The sequence below is a fragment of the Glandiceps talaboti genome, chromosome 18, assembly GCF_964340395.1.
Source record: "Glandiceps talaboti chromosome 18, keGlaTala1.1, whole genome shotgun sequence".
In the NCBI taxonomy this organism is placed as follows: Eukaryota; Metazoa; Hemichordata; class Enteropneusta; family Spengelidae; genus Glandiceps; species Glandiceps talaboti.
Window position 1 is genome coordinate 7,434,840 of NC_135566.1, and position 17,101 is coordinate 7,451,940.

The window sequence follows — 17,101 nt, forward strand, 5'->3', positions numbered from 1 at the left end:
GACAGAATGGACTGTCTGCTGTCAAATTATAATTTACATTACCAACCTAACATGCTGTTTGTGCAGTACAGTTACAGTGTGGTTTGTTTTCATTTCAGTCGTTGACCCTACAACAAATTAGTGTTATCCACTGATTTACATAAGTTAGGTCCAGCAAGAAAATCGATTCTAATCAAACGGAACTGTAAAAACTTGAAAGAGTAAAAGAATATCCACAAAGCAAATATACACGAATTTTAAGTAGGACATCATATTTGCAACATTTAGTTCCAGATAGATATCATGTAAATTGTAAAGGGCACAAGCTCAGTTAACTGTCTGCTGGCATTCTTACAACTGTTGATTACATAGTATGGAGTTCCTGTACATTTTTATACGTATAATAAATTGCGTCATCGGATAATTTATGGGTTATATCCTAATACCAGGTTTGGGTTCAGTCAATTGCAAGTGATGGTTAAGAAAATGGATTTGTGACTTTAAAAAAATCAGTACTTTGTATGACAAAGCCATTTGTGACAGTTTTACTCTCCATGGTTTTTAGTGAAACTACATAAACTTGAATCTGCGATGTAGTACAGCATCATTACATGGTTTAATACATGTTGAAATAAAATTAACACTCGTTGGACACGTAGTATAGATTTAATTTACAAGGTTCAAATTGCAATATAAATATTATTACCGCATGTGAAAGGGGTTATGGGACATAATGTGTTTGATATATCCAATCACAGTGTATTGTGATTGTTCTATTGAGCCAAAATTTCTCGTTTATAAACGATTTTACATGGGAGATTGTATGGGGGTAGGCCTATACGTAGTCATCCATTACAAAGTCGGGACAGAGCTTTTGTAATAGATGTTACCTTTCTCTCATAATCTCCAATATAGGCTAGGTTTTGGTTACAAGACCGTAAAAGGGTCGGAGTAAAATGTATCATCCCATTGTGCAAGCCACTGTGTTTCTCGTCGTATAATCTCGTGCCCTGCAACGATGATGAAAGTAGGTCATATGCTCATTTGTTAACCTGTGTTATGTGACCTCAATAATAAGCCTGTGAAACATACTATCGCAGTGATGGCTGACTTGCTGTTCGATTTGTCTTGCGTCATCTTTGCACTGTTACTATGACCACACCTCGGACGACGTTGATGACGAATTTATCCAGTCTGTTACCTTTACTCTTTTGAACTTACTATTATCTTGAAATCGACACATGGAGGCTGCGAGATAGTGTCTGCTTGGCTAATACAAACATGGGCGTTTCATAGGGGCCTGTACATGTGTTGCCTTTCGAACTCCAGTCGCATCACATGAGATAGAGAACGGATGGTACGATCCCGGGGGTACGATAGACTTTGAAGTTTGATCGTATGTAATTCCATCCAATCAATATAGTACCAAAGGCATTCGTTCGTTGGATCGGTCATGCTTTTGTGATCTTGCCAAAAAAGAGGCATGACTCACTAGTTGTGTATATGTGTTGTCAGTCTCGGATGAGCGCGATATCACCAACAGACATTGCAAGAAAAATAAGATAAATATTAAGTAATTGTGCTATTTAGTAATACGCAAGTATAGAGGTGAGTGTATTTAAATAATATGGTCTATTTATAATACCAACTATTAATATAGTGATGCTTGCATGCAGTAAATGAATGTCGGTGGCCAAGTGGTTAAACCACTTGCCTCTTACCACTGCGGTCGGGGTTCGAACCCCATTCAGGGTTCGATTAAATTTACCACGCTGTAAGTAAGAAGAGTGCCATTCAGTTTGACTCTACCGAACAACGCAGGTTTTCCCCGGGTACTCCGGTTTCCTCCTGCATTAACACTGAACCCATGAGGGATGGCCCTCACTGGACTTCTTGGGAGACAAGTGTTTAAATGCTTAAAGAACTATCCAGTATAAATAAAGATTATTATTATTATTATTATTATTATTATTATTATTATTATTATTATTATCAATGTAGTATGTGATTGCCATGCGTATGCAATACAGGATTGGCATGATGCTAGCAGAACTCATAAGTACTAGCCATGTATAACTGCAAAATACTGTCCAAATTTAGAAACGGTCTAAAATGGTTGGGGAAAAAATGATCTGAAACTGTGACAGCGTTATTTGTGCCATTTTTTCTCATTTTCACATCTACATGCAAAGTTTGATAATTCGATCAGGTGCAGCAAATGAAGTCGCGCGCGCGCGTGCGTGTGTGTGTGTGTGTGTGTGTTTCGTCCCAATTTTTCATACAAGGGTGTTCAAAATATCTACCCATATACAATCCAAAAATAGACCCATTGTTACTCTAAGGAAAATCATCTCCCATATGTTACTGACCCCGTGATTGGTGAATGTTCTGATTTGATGGAAACTGTGGAAATTTAAAATCGACCACATACCCGTACACCTTTCTATATGGGAGTACCTCTCCCTCGGAAAATGATGTATACATTAGATGGTTCGGCATATTATTATTCGGGCGGCATATGACAAATTGCAATTGATTTTCAGTTCGAGGGCATTGAGTAAATTATATTCTTTTGGCAACCCTGGGCCCGTATGCCATGGGGAGGTGAATGGAGGATGTACCACCCAAATGGGTAATACCTTTATACGGGAAATTCGTAAACGGGTTCATTTTTTCATCTGAAAATTCCCTAAACACACGGTATCTGTATAGACGAGTACTTTTTCCATGATGCTTAAATGTCTCCAATCCTCGAGTATTTTAGGCAAAATCACGCCCACCGAGCGCCTATAGCGCCTATCCAATTAAGATTCCGGGGTAACGACCTATATAGTGCCCCAACGACTGAATGTGCTGACTGACCTTATTCACGGGTCTCAGTGTTTCATATGCACCTTAAATATGGGTCATTTTGTTCACCGAAAAATACGTTACTTAGACAATTAGTAAATTGAAACACCCCTATCCAAAATGTATCCCAGTATCACAGCCCGGGGGTGGGGGGCGCGTGCTATTGGCTTACTTAATTAGCATTATGTAAAATAGAATAGCCTAATCAACGAACATACATTCCAATAGAATATTTGAAATATCTTGGATAGTAATATCTTTCAGGCTCGATTTGGGGCGATGTGACCCAATTATTCAAGGTTGCCACTGATTGGAAAGCATACATATACTTTATCACTCATTAAGGGAGCCTTCAGTATTTACAAGGGGGAGGGCCGGAGGAAATCATACGTGGTCGTAAAACATGACCCTCTCCCCATTCTCCATTTGTAAAAAGTGACCCTCCCATTTGTCCCATTTTGTAAAACATGACCCTCCCCATGACAATTGCATATACTGAACGTTAACCAATATTCCCATTATATGTATACAGCAGGGCTCCAAATAATGGCCTTTTACTTGCCCCGGGCAAGTGATTTCATGGCTTAGGCAAGTTGTTTTGAAAAGTACTTGTCCCAAGGGACAAGTAGAATTTCATATGATTATTGATAGGGATGTGTTTTTGCCTGTGACCATGCTGTACTTATCAGACACTGCACATGTCTGATAGGACTTTGGATACATTGTATAGCCATGGTGCCAACAAGTCTGGAAAATGATAACATTGTAGCAATATTGAGAAGATGTTTTTCTTGACTGTCCACTTTTCAAAACAATCTGGACCAGCCGTCCTTGACATACTTTGTTTACTCTATCAAGAAAATATACCTGGAATGACCAGTGACTCATTGAATATTGTTCATCAATAATAAATTGCAGACTGGTTTTGGGTGTTTGAATCAACTGCAAAACTTTCAAAGTGGCATTTTTTGACAATAAAGAAAAGAAAGACCAATCAATCCCAACAGTGTATTTTTAAGCCACAAACAAAATACCCCACTATTTGGAACGGGCAAGTACTTTTTGATTTGGGCAAGTACTTTTTATTTTCTACTTGCCCAGTGGACAAGCGAAATTTTTTCATTATTTCGACCCCTGATACATACGAATTAAATGATTTTGACCCTGTATTAGAAAGCAATATTTGTACATATAAAGTGACAAATTTACTGGCTAGTTTAACCTTTCTCTTATAATCATACACAATCTAGTTAGTCACTCTAATCTGGCTCACTGGTACAACTTGAGTCAGTACATGTATCACTGCCCGTGTTCTCTATAACATTCAAAACTAAATCATCATCATCATCATCATCATCATCATCATCATCATCATCATCATCATCATCATCATCATCATCATCATCATCATCAAGGGAAGACTATCAACTGAAATGATTAGGAGGATATAGAAACTTGCGCAATTAACGTCTTTGAGAGGGGGGGGGGAGATTCCTGCGTGCTTCTGACAGCATTTCATTCAGCGTGGAGGTGGGGGTGGGGTACGCAAAAAGTTTCCATGTTCCCACCGGCATGTAGATATAAATCAAGATTAGAAATATTTTTACCAAAAATGATTTACATTCCCACCCAAGGCACTTTTTTTTGGTAATGGTGTTTGGACATTGACTTATTTGCAAGACCTGTTCCATGACATATCATTAACAACAATGTCGTTAGCCTTAACTGTGTATTCAAACTTTGACCTTTGTGTGACATTGTATTATAACAGAGGAGCCTAGACAACGCTGGATATCTGATTACAGGTGAAGATATAAAGAAGAATGAGTGGACGTGTTGGGGACCTCAGTCCCAAACAGGAATTAGCTTTACAGAAGGTGAGCAACATTGTGTACACGCACTTTGAAGAAAACAGAGCTGTGAAAGGAGGAGGAGGAGGGGGGAGGGGGAGGAGAAGAAGGAGGAGAAGGAAAAGAAGAGGGGTTTCGCTATGAAGGGTTGGGGGAGAGGATAGAATGGTAAAAGAATAACTTATCAATTAAACGGTCGAACATTGATAGTGAAAGCAGCACATTTCATCCGGATGCTATTGGTCTGTGTACCTACACGTTTCATAATATATCACTAAGATAAAATAATAATAATAATAATAATAATGTAAACCTTCTGATGGTAATTTTAATAATCACGGTGCAAAGTGTTCCATTAATGTTTAAGAGGTGACACACCCGTGAGGTGATATTGTCATCACAGATTGTCATGGTGGTTAAACATAGATTTGTTGTAACAGTTGTGAGTTACAACAAAATTAGGCCCATCAAATGTGTAGAAAACATGCATGTACCAAGCCATTGTATCAGCAACATATTTACAAATTTGAAATTACATGAAGTGAAATGAAGTCCACTATCTGATGACATATCACCAATATCGGAAATTATTGATTATATAAATAAGTATCATTGGTATCAAAAAGATTACTGAAAGTCACGATAAAGTGTGCAATACTTTTCAGAAGTACATCATATATTTTGGTACATATGCAACAACGAAACAGACTTTGCTAGTGACTTGGAAATTATATGCCCCGTGACCTTTGCACCAGTTAAAGACAGATACATTTTCTCAGTCAAGCGTCAGAAATACGCCACAATGCGACATTGATACATCACAATATGTCTCAGACTGTCTAATCACTGGTATGTTATCTTAGAAAACCAAACAAGACTATCAACCAGTATCACTCGTGTTTGTTATCAAGCTATCTTCTATCTTCGCAAACTATAGGAAAACCTGTTAAGTAATATGTATTGTTGAAAACAATATCAAGGCACAATTTAACATTGTGTATTGTCTATAAGGATGATACGTTTTTTCTTTTCTAATTTCACTCCTCAACAAATATCAAAATCTCAAAATCATTCTTCGGTAGATATATATATATATATATATATATATATATATATATATATATATATATATATATATATATATATATATATATATATATATATATATATATATATATATATTCACCTAATTAATCTTAATAGTAGCTAAAAACAAACTCGGACGCACTCATCATGAAGGTCATAAGCTTATATGGCACCAGATCAACATTAAGGGATATATATATATATATATATATATATATATATATATATATATATATATATATATATATATATATATATATATATATATATATAGGCTGTAGGTTTTCTCGGCGAGGTTAATATATAATATATATTTTAATTGAATGATTCTTTTAATGTTGAGTTATGTGATGCATTATTTTCTACTTCTCATTGTGCTCAACGTTGTAGTACGTACCTGTTGCATTATTGGTCTTTTTGGACCTCGAACACATATCGCATAAACAAGAATAGAGTATGCACACCATGTGGTGTAATCTTATAAGGTCTTATTGGTTACCTATGAACAAGTATCGGTATACTCAGCATCACACGCATAGTAGTCTAGTCCTACTCTGCATCCAATCTCACGATCTCTCTTATCTCTTATCTCTCAGAGATGATTCGATACCACGTTAGACTACATCACGTGATGTTGTTCGGTTTCCATCATTTATCTAAGGGTTTCAACTTGTCATGGGTATCATTATCAATATATCGTTATAACAATGGCCTATCTAGAGATAGACATTTTAATTTCGTACTGTCTTAGTGGCGTGATAGATAACGGTGTAAACACGAGTTGTTGATAGTAGTGAAGATTAATCAGATTCTTCATTACCATTACAGTGACAGTACTGTCAATCAAGATTACAAAGTATCAGCTTAGAATAATGAGTGAACTTGGTAAAACAAGCAAAAAGCTAATTTTTAATTTAAAAAAAAATAAAAACGCAATTTGCCAATCGTCCTATTAATATATACATACCATTAATTTTAATTTTAATGGATATTGTACATTAGTCGTCCTACAGATCTAGGTATTCTAGTTGAGTTCACCAATGGCCAAGTATCATTAATAGGACCAATTGAGTCAAGTGGGATACATCGACAAAATAAAAAAAAAATACGTCACAGGCCACAAGTCCTAGTACATCATTCCTCACAGACCAAGAATATAGGAAAACACGTCCTAAAAGACAACCCTTGTGTAATTTACCCATGCGAGCATGGGCTGTTAAAATTAAAGATGTTTGCGTTCAAATGTTCCCCATGTACCATGCTGCTTGTCAAATAACTGATTATGACAATTAACTAAATTGCTTAACAAATAACAGACTTGTCGTGGTCTCCACGTCGCAAACAACGTAATTTTAAATGTAGGCTTGGGATTAGTTAGACTGTAAGATACGTCGTGACGTTTCGCCCTCACCGGCCTCCTCTCATGTTAGGGGTTGGCCGATGTTTGAGGGCGCCCCATCACGGCGTACCTTACAGACTAGAGATTAGTGTGGCCACTACAAATCGCTGTTTGATACAGTATCTCGATATAGGGGCTTCGTTTCATTGAAGCCATTGTCTGATCGGAATGAAGCGTAAAGATTGTGATAAGATATCTTTAATTTATCTCAATGAATGTGTACTTGTGCTCTATAGCAATTTAATTCGTTTTTGTATTGAAATATTCTTAATCCAACTATCAAACATTTTCCATCATATCATGAATGGGTAGCAACTGATTGACCTCTCACCAGAACTTACGTATAAAACGTAAAAATGACACTATGACATTGTACTAATGAAATCGAAGAAAAAAAAAAAATTGGCGGTTGCTAAACCTCTGAGTAGTTTTCATTCACTTACTTCCAAACACGTTTTATAAATATCTGTGATGTATTTGCATTTGACTGTCATTTGCAAAAGTGGCCATCAGTTAGACTTGTTTCATATTTATGCTAATCACCAATGTAGATAGACTGGAAAGTTTCAGAGCCAAGAATTGAAGAATTGTTGCAGTTACCCCACGTATTCTCATGCCATTTTAATATAATTTCTTTTGAAATTTACTCATCAGCGGCAGAAAGAATCACACCACTCACAATTGAGGGCGCACTAACTAGGTTGCGCGTTCTCTAATGATGCGATGATTCAATGTCTATACATTCATGTAGAAGGTTATTTATCCAAATTGCAGTGTTGACAATCACAGCTTTCAATGCATTGTTTGTTTTGTATCTTCAGTTCAAGGAGAATATAGCTGACGTTCTGGAACCTAGACACGATGATCACTTTGTACTCAAATGGCTCAGAGGTAATAATATGTTAAACATTCAATCATCTTTCATTTGCCACGTCACATTATTTTTTGTATTTCAAGAATTCAAAAATCATCTTGGTCTTTCGCATAATTATCAAAGTCAGCTTTCACTGCACACCGTTTTATAAGAATACCTTGACATCTTAACTTCATCTTGAACCACTACAACTTACTTGTTTTATCAATTTAAATATCCTGTTATTTCATATTCTAAACCAGTTTTTTTTTTCTTTTCCAGCACGACATTGGGATCTTAAAAAAGCTGAGCAAATGCTGAGAGCTGTAAGTTCACATATCTATGAAAGTTCCATGGTCGTCCTATACGCATGTGCAGATCGATGTCGCATGCGCAGTCGTGATCTCTTATCCAAAGTTCCCGTCATCACGCTGAAGTTGGCTTATATCTTGTGTGACGCAAGAGTTCATCTTGGCCAAAAATGATACTTCACTCTTGTACATTGATGTACTGAAAAACTATTTGTTCAAGCGTCTCTAGTTTTTGACTACACTGAAAAATACTCAAATATGCAATATATCGTAGATATGAATGTAATGAAACCCTTTCAAGTTGCAAAGCTTGCATGGATACAGCTCGCATAAAAAATAGAGAAATATTAAATCCTTAGTAATGTATCATTTGTTGGGTCGTGGAAAGACTGAAGAAAAGTGCACCAAGTCGGACATTTCACAAGTTAGATCTTTTTAAACGCAAATACAACTGGTGTATAATCATACTACATGGCCTTGCTATGAAATATTGAAAGCTTAAAGGTGCAAATGCTACAAATCGGTGTAAGCACTGTTCTGAGGTTATATACCTCTCGGCATAAATGACAATTAATTGATATACCAACAATATCAAGCAACGTTATCAAGTATGCTGTTTTTATGTGTACGTGACACTGTTCTGTTCCCTTCCTTATAGGCACTACAATACAGGAAACAGATGAAAACTGACGAACTATGCCGAACTTGGAAAGATCCTGAGGTAAGTGAGATCAAATACATGACAACAAGTCATATTTTATGTCAACCCCGTGATGTATAAGTGTAAGTGTGGCGTACTCTGTATTTGCACAAGTGTCGGTGGAGAGTGTTTGCAGTGTTTTCTGTGTCCTAACCTTTATGAGTTTAGCGGTTGAAAGCGTAGCAGAAAACACCGCAAGCTAGCAGGGAGCAAATACACCGAGTACCCACACTTGTACTCACACATCATGTTGTTCTGTTATTGCTACATACGGGGTCTATGGTTTATACAGACCAGCACATTCGAAAAAACAAACAATTCGTGAATATGGACCGATATCGCGCTCATTTGCATACTTTTTACTGTGAAAATACCTATAGAGTGCGCGTGCACCGATCATACAAGTTATCACTTGTACATGGTCTACGTCATGGCATCGAAAGTTGACACTATAATCATATTAAACTTGAATTTACTGTAAGATAATGCATTGAAATTATCCACAGGTATGAGTTTATCCAATGTATTTAGATTGGAATAACATAAAATACTATTTCTCTTCTTTTCACCTCATATCAGGTTTTAGAAAAATACTTTATTGGTGGTCTTTGTGGATATGACAAACAAGGATGTCCGATATGGTTAGTCCCGTTTGGATGTGTAGATCCAAAGGGCATCATCTATTCTGTAAAATACTCAGATGTGATCAAAAACACCATTATTCTTTGTGAGAAAATTCATGAACAGTTTGAGGAGCAGACAAAAAAGGTGAATGTTTCTCTAACGATTTGATAGAAAACAAATAATTCCACGAATAGGATGAAAAGTTTATCACAATGTGAATATTCAAAGAACAAGACATTATTATTATAATTGCATTGACAATTTCGATTGTGGGGAAAATGTAGCCGAAAATACACCCTGACAAAAAAATTAGATATTCGTTATTCTGAGCGCAAGGAAACCATATACAATTTTTATACATCCCGTTATATTGTTGTAATTGTTAACCGAATATCGTTCTTAAAAGTTTTTACATTTCCACCGTGCCGTGTGCACACAGAAGTCTTCGACCCTTTGTAAAAGAGTCTTCACCCGAACCTTCGATCAGTGACTTTTTAGGGACTGTCAGTTTAGCACTCAGATACCTTACATTTCGCTTTTTTTTTTACAGCTTGGACGAAGAGTAGACACAGCGGTTGCAATTTTTGACCTTGAGCATGTTACATTAAATCACATCTGGAAGCCGTTTATGGACCTCTATGGACAAATATTAAATGTGTTTGAGGCCAATTATCCAGAAGGTCTGAAGATTTGTTTTATAACACGAGGTAACATGTGTGTAAAGTTAGGTTTTTCAAAGTTCACATAATTTGTCAAAGACTTTGTGAATTTTGCTTCCAATTTCAATGCATTCAGTAAATTTCTTTAACGTTCACATTACACAATTAATGAATTTTCACTAGAGTTGTTCTTGTAATTTATCTACAAATCCGTTTTTTAAATTTCTTTTTACAGATGTGGTACGTTTTGAAAACTCTTACAATTGGGTTTTAAAAAAACGTGTAATTTGTAATTGCAGACTTTTGTGTCTCCAAGAACATAACAAGATATTGTTGCAGATATTTGTCATTTGTCAAATTATTCGAAGCTTGTTTATACAATGTTAGCAATCATGTTTACTCGGTTACAAGAACAACTGATATCACAGGAAAATGAAAGTCAGACATATAATGAGAAGATACTGCAAACACAAAAGGATAACTTAATGCCTTTCTACTGGTGTTTGGGGAGTCTATATATTATTCAAACACATACAGTATATTTATTTCACAGCACCTAGACTGTTATCAGTTGGTTATAATATGGCAAAACCGTTCTTGAGTGACGACACAAAAAAGAAAGTTGTCATACTTGGAAGTAAGTACACGATATTAACCTTTAAGTCTAAGGATTCAATCCTGGGTTCTCGCATTAGCGTTAGCATATGAGTGGGGGCCATGGTGATGAGATTTGATTATCATTTTGTACAGGACCAATAGTACGATGGACGAATCCTTTTACACGTACAAGTGTATATCTACTACCATCAAATGTGATACATGTCGACTTGGCTTGTAGACACAGATAGTACAGAAGGCGTTTTGTAAAAACAGCCATTGAAGGAAAACATTGATACATAATTTATGTTTTGGCGCAGATGATTTCCAGAATGAGTTATTGAAGCATATCGATGCCGATCAACTGCCAGCACATTTTGGTGGAACCCTTAAAGATCCTGATGGTGATCCACGCTATCGAACCAAGGTATGGAGACTGTATAATTATATTGTTCACGTATTGAAGTTTGAATTTTACCACTGGTATCTAGAATAAAGACTACATTCTTTTTTAGTTTGCTTGAACTGTTATATTTCTATCGTATATATAGTCGTCAAATAAATGAAATATAAATAATAATATCAAGGAAATGAGTTGGCTATATGCTGCAACTGTTAACGTCACACTGTATTGGCAACCACCCTAATGCCTTATTGACTAGTGCCATATACATGCAGATCATTGCATAGTTATCTTTAGGCACTGGGTTGCAAACTAGATTTTTTTTTCGGTTTAAATTTCAAATTACACACGTGATGTTTTGTTTTATTAGCCAATCAGGGCATGTCAACAGATTATGGCCAGTTGAAGGTATTTGGCTATATACGTCATCGTTTAGCCTATGGGCAGTATTTTGTTACTGTTGTACAACTTTTTAAACATTATCGGACATGTAAACAAAACAGACAGTTGTAATTGTGTAAAGAAGAATATTGACATGTTTTATCAGACAAAAAGCAGTCGGGTCCACGATCACGAATTAAGGAAGTGTATCTTTTCCTGGTGTTTGGTTCCAGACAATTCAACAATTCAGTGATATACATACACGTACATACTTCAAACACACCAGATCTTGTAGTTTCTGAATACAAAGTTAATACCTCCTATGTGATTACTAGGTGCTCTATGGTGGTAAAATCCCCGAGTCGTACTACCTTAAGGACAAGCAATTGAACACAGATGGTATGCAAACTACCACAGTGGGTCGGGGTGCTACTGTGGACTTAGATTACACAGTGGAGATACCAGGAACTGTTATAAGGTTTGTGAATCAACTCGTTTGTGAATCAACTCTAAAATGTGCAATTTTCATTTTCAGTCACAAGATATTCGTCTGTAGATAGCTACTGGCTTGTTTGCCACTTTGTTATGTACGAGCGGAGTGTAATAACATATGATAAGAGTTTGATTGTAACGATGAAAGAATGAACATTTTAAACTATCAGACAAGATGTGTTTGAAAAGCAAAATTCAATGACTTTCTCTATTTACATAATTTTGAAGAATTAGATAGACTGAAAGAAATGAGTACACTAGTCTTGACAGATCAAAAGTCTTCGCCAACATTACATAAAATTGTCCTCTTTCAAATCTAAAAAAAAGCTAGGATATGTTGCTGAAATAAGTAAGCTGTTGAAAGTCAAATCACCATGTAAAGAAAATGTTGTGTCCTATGCTTAACGTTTCAGCTGGGGTTTCCAAACAGAGGGTTCAGATGTTAATTTTGGGATCTTCAAAAAGGATGGTGGTGAGAAAGCACTTACTACCATCGTGCCAATGAGTAGATGTAAAAGTAACATCATTGTTGAGGATGGCCAGGTCAAAGTGGATGACCCCGGAACATGTAAGATATTAGAATATTTTTTTTAGATATATAGTTAGTCTCGGTTACCCAGACTCTCACCGTTGGGGGCTCTTCCACGAGACGCGACGCGACCCACACTCTAGCTCAGTTGTGCATGGAGGTTTCGTAAGCAGAGTCCCTAGCAGCGAGAGTCTGGGTAACTACTAATTTACATATTGCTTTATGAATCTTTAGTGCCCTAAACTGTCAAACATGTAGAACAGGCCCACATGGCGACCACACAGTACATGTGAAACAATATATGGCTCTGCCCGTTTTACTTTTGCTAAACTGACACCAGTTATTCTTCAAATGTTTTGAGTTTGCTATATTCCCTTCTTTAAAAAAAAAAGAAAAAAAAGAGAGGGTAATTTATCTACAAATCCGTTTTTTAAATTTCTTTTTACAGATGTAGTACGTTTTGATAACTCTTACAGTTGGGTTAAAAGTAAAAAGATCAAGTACGCCATACAAGTGTTGCCTCCTGATAAAGAGATGGCAGCTCTCCTTAATAATGGAATGCCTGGTGTCGACCCTGAAACGAATGAAAACGTCGGCGAAGCTTTATAACAAGAATTATAAAATAAACACCAGATGCCTGCTTTACCAATGACGATATCATTTTCTAACTCTGTCGATAAAAATTAGACTGTCGTCGTGTCGTTACGGCGTACTCTTCAAAAAAAGATAATCGTAAGCGGGGTAAAGGAGATGCCGCAGAGCGCCCGACACAGCGTACCCCCAAGACTGCCGAAGGAACAGAAGCTGAAGTACATGCAGATGATCTGTTTCGAATTCTCAAAGTAGAATAATTATTGCAATCAAACTGATGAAACCTAAACGTTTCAGATAGTAACACAAATATGTAAATTGTATTTACATAAAAAAGGATAGGTCAAAGTTATGATCTAATCTTTAAATTCAGTATATAATCACAAAGTTTACAATTCAAACCATTAGATGGTATTCGATCTTATAAAGAGTATAGAGTAAATGATTTATGGTGACAGGAACATTATACAATAAACATTCATATTTTGTAAGTCGGGGTAGCCTGTATAACTAATTCAAATTATTTACACATTATGCAATAGGGAACTTGCAAACCCGCCATATTGAATGTTGCATCATGGGGAATGTGATAATAAACACTAATCAAATAGTATTGTAAACAATAATGTTACATTGTTTTTAACGACAAATGATCAATTCATAGTCACCATGAGCATTGTGGGAGCTTTATTTCATCGGTAGCTCCAGATTAGGTATTACGATAACCACAGTAAATCCCATAGTCCTTTGCGTCTGAGCATGCTCAGTCTGGATTGCAAGTTCCCTATTGGAAGTCATAAACCAAGAGATAACCTTAAGTCCATCACCACTCTATTTAAATAAGAATGTTGTTTTTTATGTATATAATTATGATTTTTTTAAGAATTACAAAATATATCATTTTAAATTTTACTTGCTCCAGGACTGCGTTGGTATTTGCTTCGCTAATTAGTCTAGCGAGTAGATGTGGAGTTAATCCTAATTCTCACAAACCAAAATATATTTCTAAATCCACATCAAGTTGAATATTTAACTAATCAGGCACATGCAGTTAACAATCCACTACATGCTACTGTTCCGAGAACATTTAATTTTTATTAATTGAGCATGCGCAGAGTAAACATTTGGTGGAAGGAAATAGATACACAATTTACCAATTTACATGCATCTCTTTTTTAATAGGAAATCATACCTAAGCTATAATTTTTTTCCATTTTAATAAAAAAAATTTGTATTTTGTATGTATATAATTATGTTTATTTTACAAATCGCTAAATATGTCATTTTAAAGTTACATTTAAATTTTAAATCTATTTTAACCCAGGACAATGTTGATATTTGTTTCGCTAATTAGTCTAGCGAGTGGAAGCCACTTAAAATTAACAGATTAAATCGTTGTTGTACTCGACAAAAATCGTACTAAACATTTCTACATTTCATTGTCTGGCTCAAAAAAATAGCTCACTGACAGCCTGGGTTACATTTCATCATCTGACATACTGCCCGTTTCATGTTAGTGTTCATGGGCTCTGTTTGATACAATCATGCAGAAACATTCAGCAACTTTACATGCTACACTTTAAGATATCAAGATTTACTGTTTCTTCAGACACTGTGTGTGTGTGTGTGTGTGTGTGTGTGTGTGTGTGTGTGTGTGTGTGTGTTTACCTTTTATTGAAACTATGCTTGAAGATGATCGTCATTAAAGGACAATAAATTGATTTAATAATACTTTAACAGTGAATATTTATTGGTCTTGACAGAATGAAAGCTATTCCAGTACTTGCAAACTTAATACTCTCTCTCTCTCTCTCTCTCTCTCTCTCTCTCTCTCTCTCTCTCTCTCTCTCTCTCTCTCTCTCTCTCTCTCTCTCTCTCTCTCTCTCTCTCTCTCTCTCTCTCTCTCTCTCTCTCTCTCTCTCTCTCTCTCTCTCTCATCCATCCACCTGCAGCATTACAATCTAGTTTGCTATTAGTTACTTTTCACTGATATGATAGCTACATTTGGAATCTCATTAATACAAAAAGAGTTTAGTTATTATCTGTTTTGATCAAAGGGTTTTCGAATGCATTGTGTTGTGAGCCATCATTCATGTCATACAGACACATTAATGGATGAAACTACATGCACAATAATGATAAGTACACCATTATAACAACTTTACCATCAATTCAATTATGGCTAAAGAGATGATTGATGGCATTCGTTGCAAAGTAAATAAAGAGAGGTTTGTGTATCCATACATACACAAATATTGATTCAAAATTCATCGGATACTGACTATTAGGGCTTTTCCGATCAATGTCATAAATAAATGCTAATTTCCGGTAGACGACGGTTCATTCCTGTCTTCACATCATTCTGGATAATCAAGAAGTCGATTTATTCTTTAATGTACAGTAGCGGAAAGAATAATATTTAAAAAAATAATTACTTTAGAATTTTCGTCGTTCCTGTCTAGCCTACTTGTGTTTTGTGAGTTCGCGTAGTTTGTTCGATCATCTACTTACTGGTTGTTTGGTTCCTCTAATTTCAACACTTATCATTTAATTATTTGTTCTCATTATATAAATGAGAGAAAGAAACTTTTTTCTTCTTTTTCATTAAGTAATTACAATTTTCATTCCTTAGATAACAAAAGTAAATTTTTACATATTTTGTCTGCAGATGATAAACTTTCTCTTGGAAACTTTCTTGTTAATGTGAAAAATATAGCAGTTGGCTAAATGATTGTATTTTATTTACTTATTTTTGTATGCTTTACCATGCTCGCTAAAGCATGATGTTACGCAATAAAGATTGGTATTGGTACTTATATGATAGCCTTTATACTGAGGATGGATAGGCCTTAAGCTCCAACCACCAGACTCTGCCGTTTTCAGCCGCCTTAGTGACTGTGTATCATAGTATTTACTTCACATACACCCTTCTGTTCTAAATTGGTTCTTTTGTTCGTAGTATAAATTTGTGACAGTAATGTCTCCTCGTTGTATCATGGGGACTATTTCGGGCATACACTTATGGTTATCGTTATGTTAGTAATGGTTACAGTTGTGGTTACCGGTTCCACACACCAAACACAGTGATCAGGTGCACGTAAGCTTATTGTTGCTCAGATTGCCGCCCTGGATTACCGTTTTCTTAGGAAAATATCGTACGAATCCTGCTGCTACAAATGTATCAATTTCTATACTAGTAGAAATATACAGGTAGGAATATATAGTCAAAATGTTGTTATATGAAGTCTGTAGACCAGGAAAACAACAATCTACGAAATATTACACGCCCCTATGACTGTATGTACTGCTGATCCACATATCGAAAGTTGCCGTAAACAGGTGACATCTATATAGATGCACGTGAGCGAGTGTGTTATGGTTACTACAGTGTGACCCCGCTCACCAGGTAGATGAGGGTCAAGCTATACATATATCAATGACTACACAGGAAAGGCTTTCTTAACAAGTGTACATTTCTTGCAAATGTTTCCCAAGCTTACTTCCTTCACACAAATGTCGTAAATATTGCCGTAAATACAAAACCACTTGTTATAAAATGAAACCATTCTCAGATTGTGAATCGCTACAAACGCTTCGAATGTGAACTTAAAATTGCACCTATGAATCGCTATATTTATCGCTTGAAATGAATATTGCAGAAGTGGATTTTAATTTAGCTTTAAGGAGGAAACGAGTAAACTGTTCATGCATATATACATGCTTTTTGAATTTAGAAAAATCACAACTCTTCACGAAGAGGTCAAGTTGGAACTTGATTGGTAGATGGTCTAAACTTC

At 35.9% G+C, this 17,101-nt stretch overlaps 1 protein-coding gene across 1 annotated transcript; it reads left to right on the forward strand.

The window, feature by feature from the left end:
• Positions 1-1,088: 1,088 nt before the first annotated feature.
• Positions 1,089-13,555, forward strand: LOC144449512 (SEC14-like protein 2). Its single transcript, XM_078140058.1, has 12 exons — positions 1,089-1,587; positions 4,601-4,706; positions 7,986-8,055; positions 8,300-8,343; positions 8,987-9,049; positions 9,608-9,796; positions 10,203-10,359; positions 10,865-10,948; positions 11,229-11,335; positions 12,028-12,170; positions 12,598-12,752; positions 13,162-13,555. Exons 2-12 carry the CDS (start codon positions 4,653-4,655, stop codon positions 13,320-13,322), a joined length of 1,227 nt encoding a protein of 408 aa, XP_077996184.1. The 5' UTR covers positions 1,089-1,587; positions 4,601-4,652; the 3' UTR covers positions 13,323-13,555.
• The last annotated feature ends 3,546 nt before the right edge of the window (positions 13,556-17,101 follow it).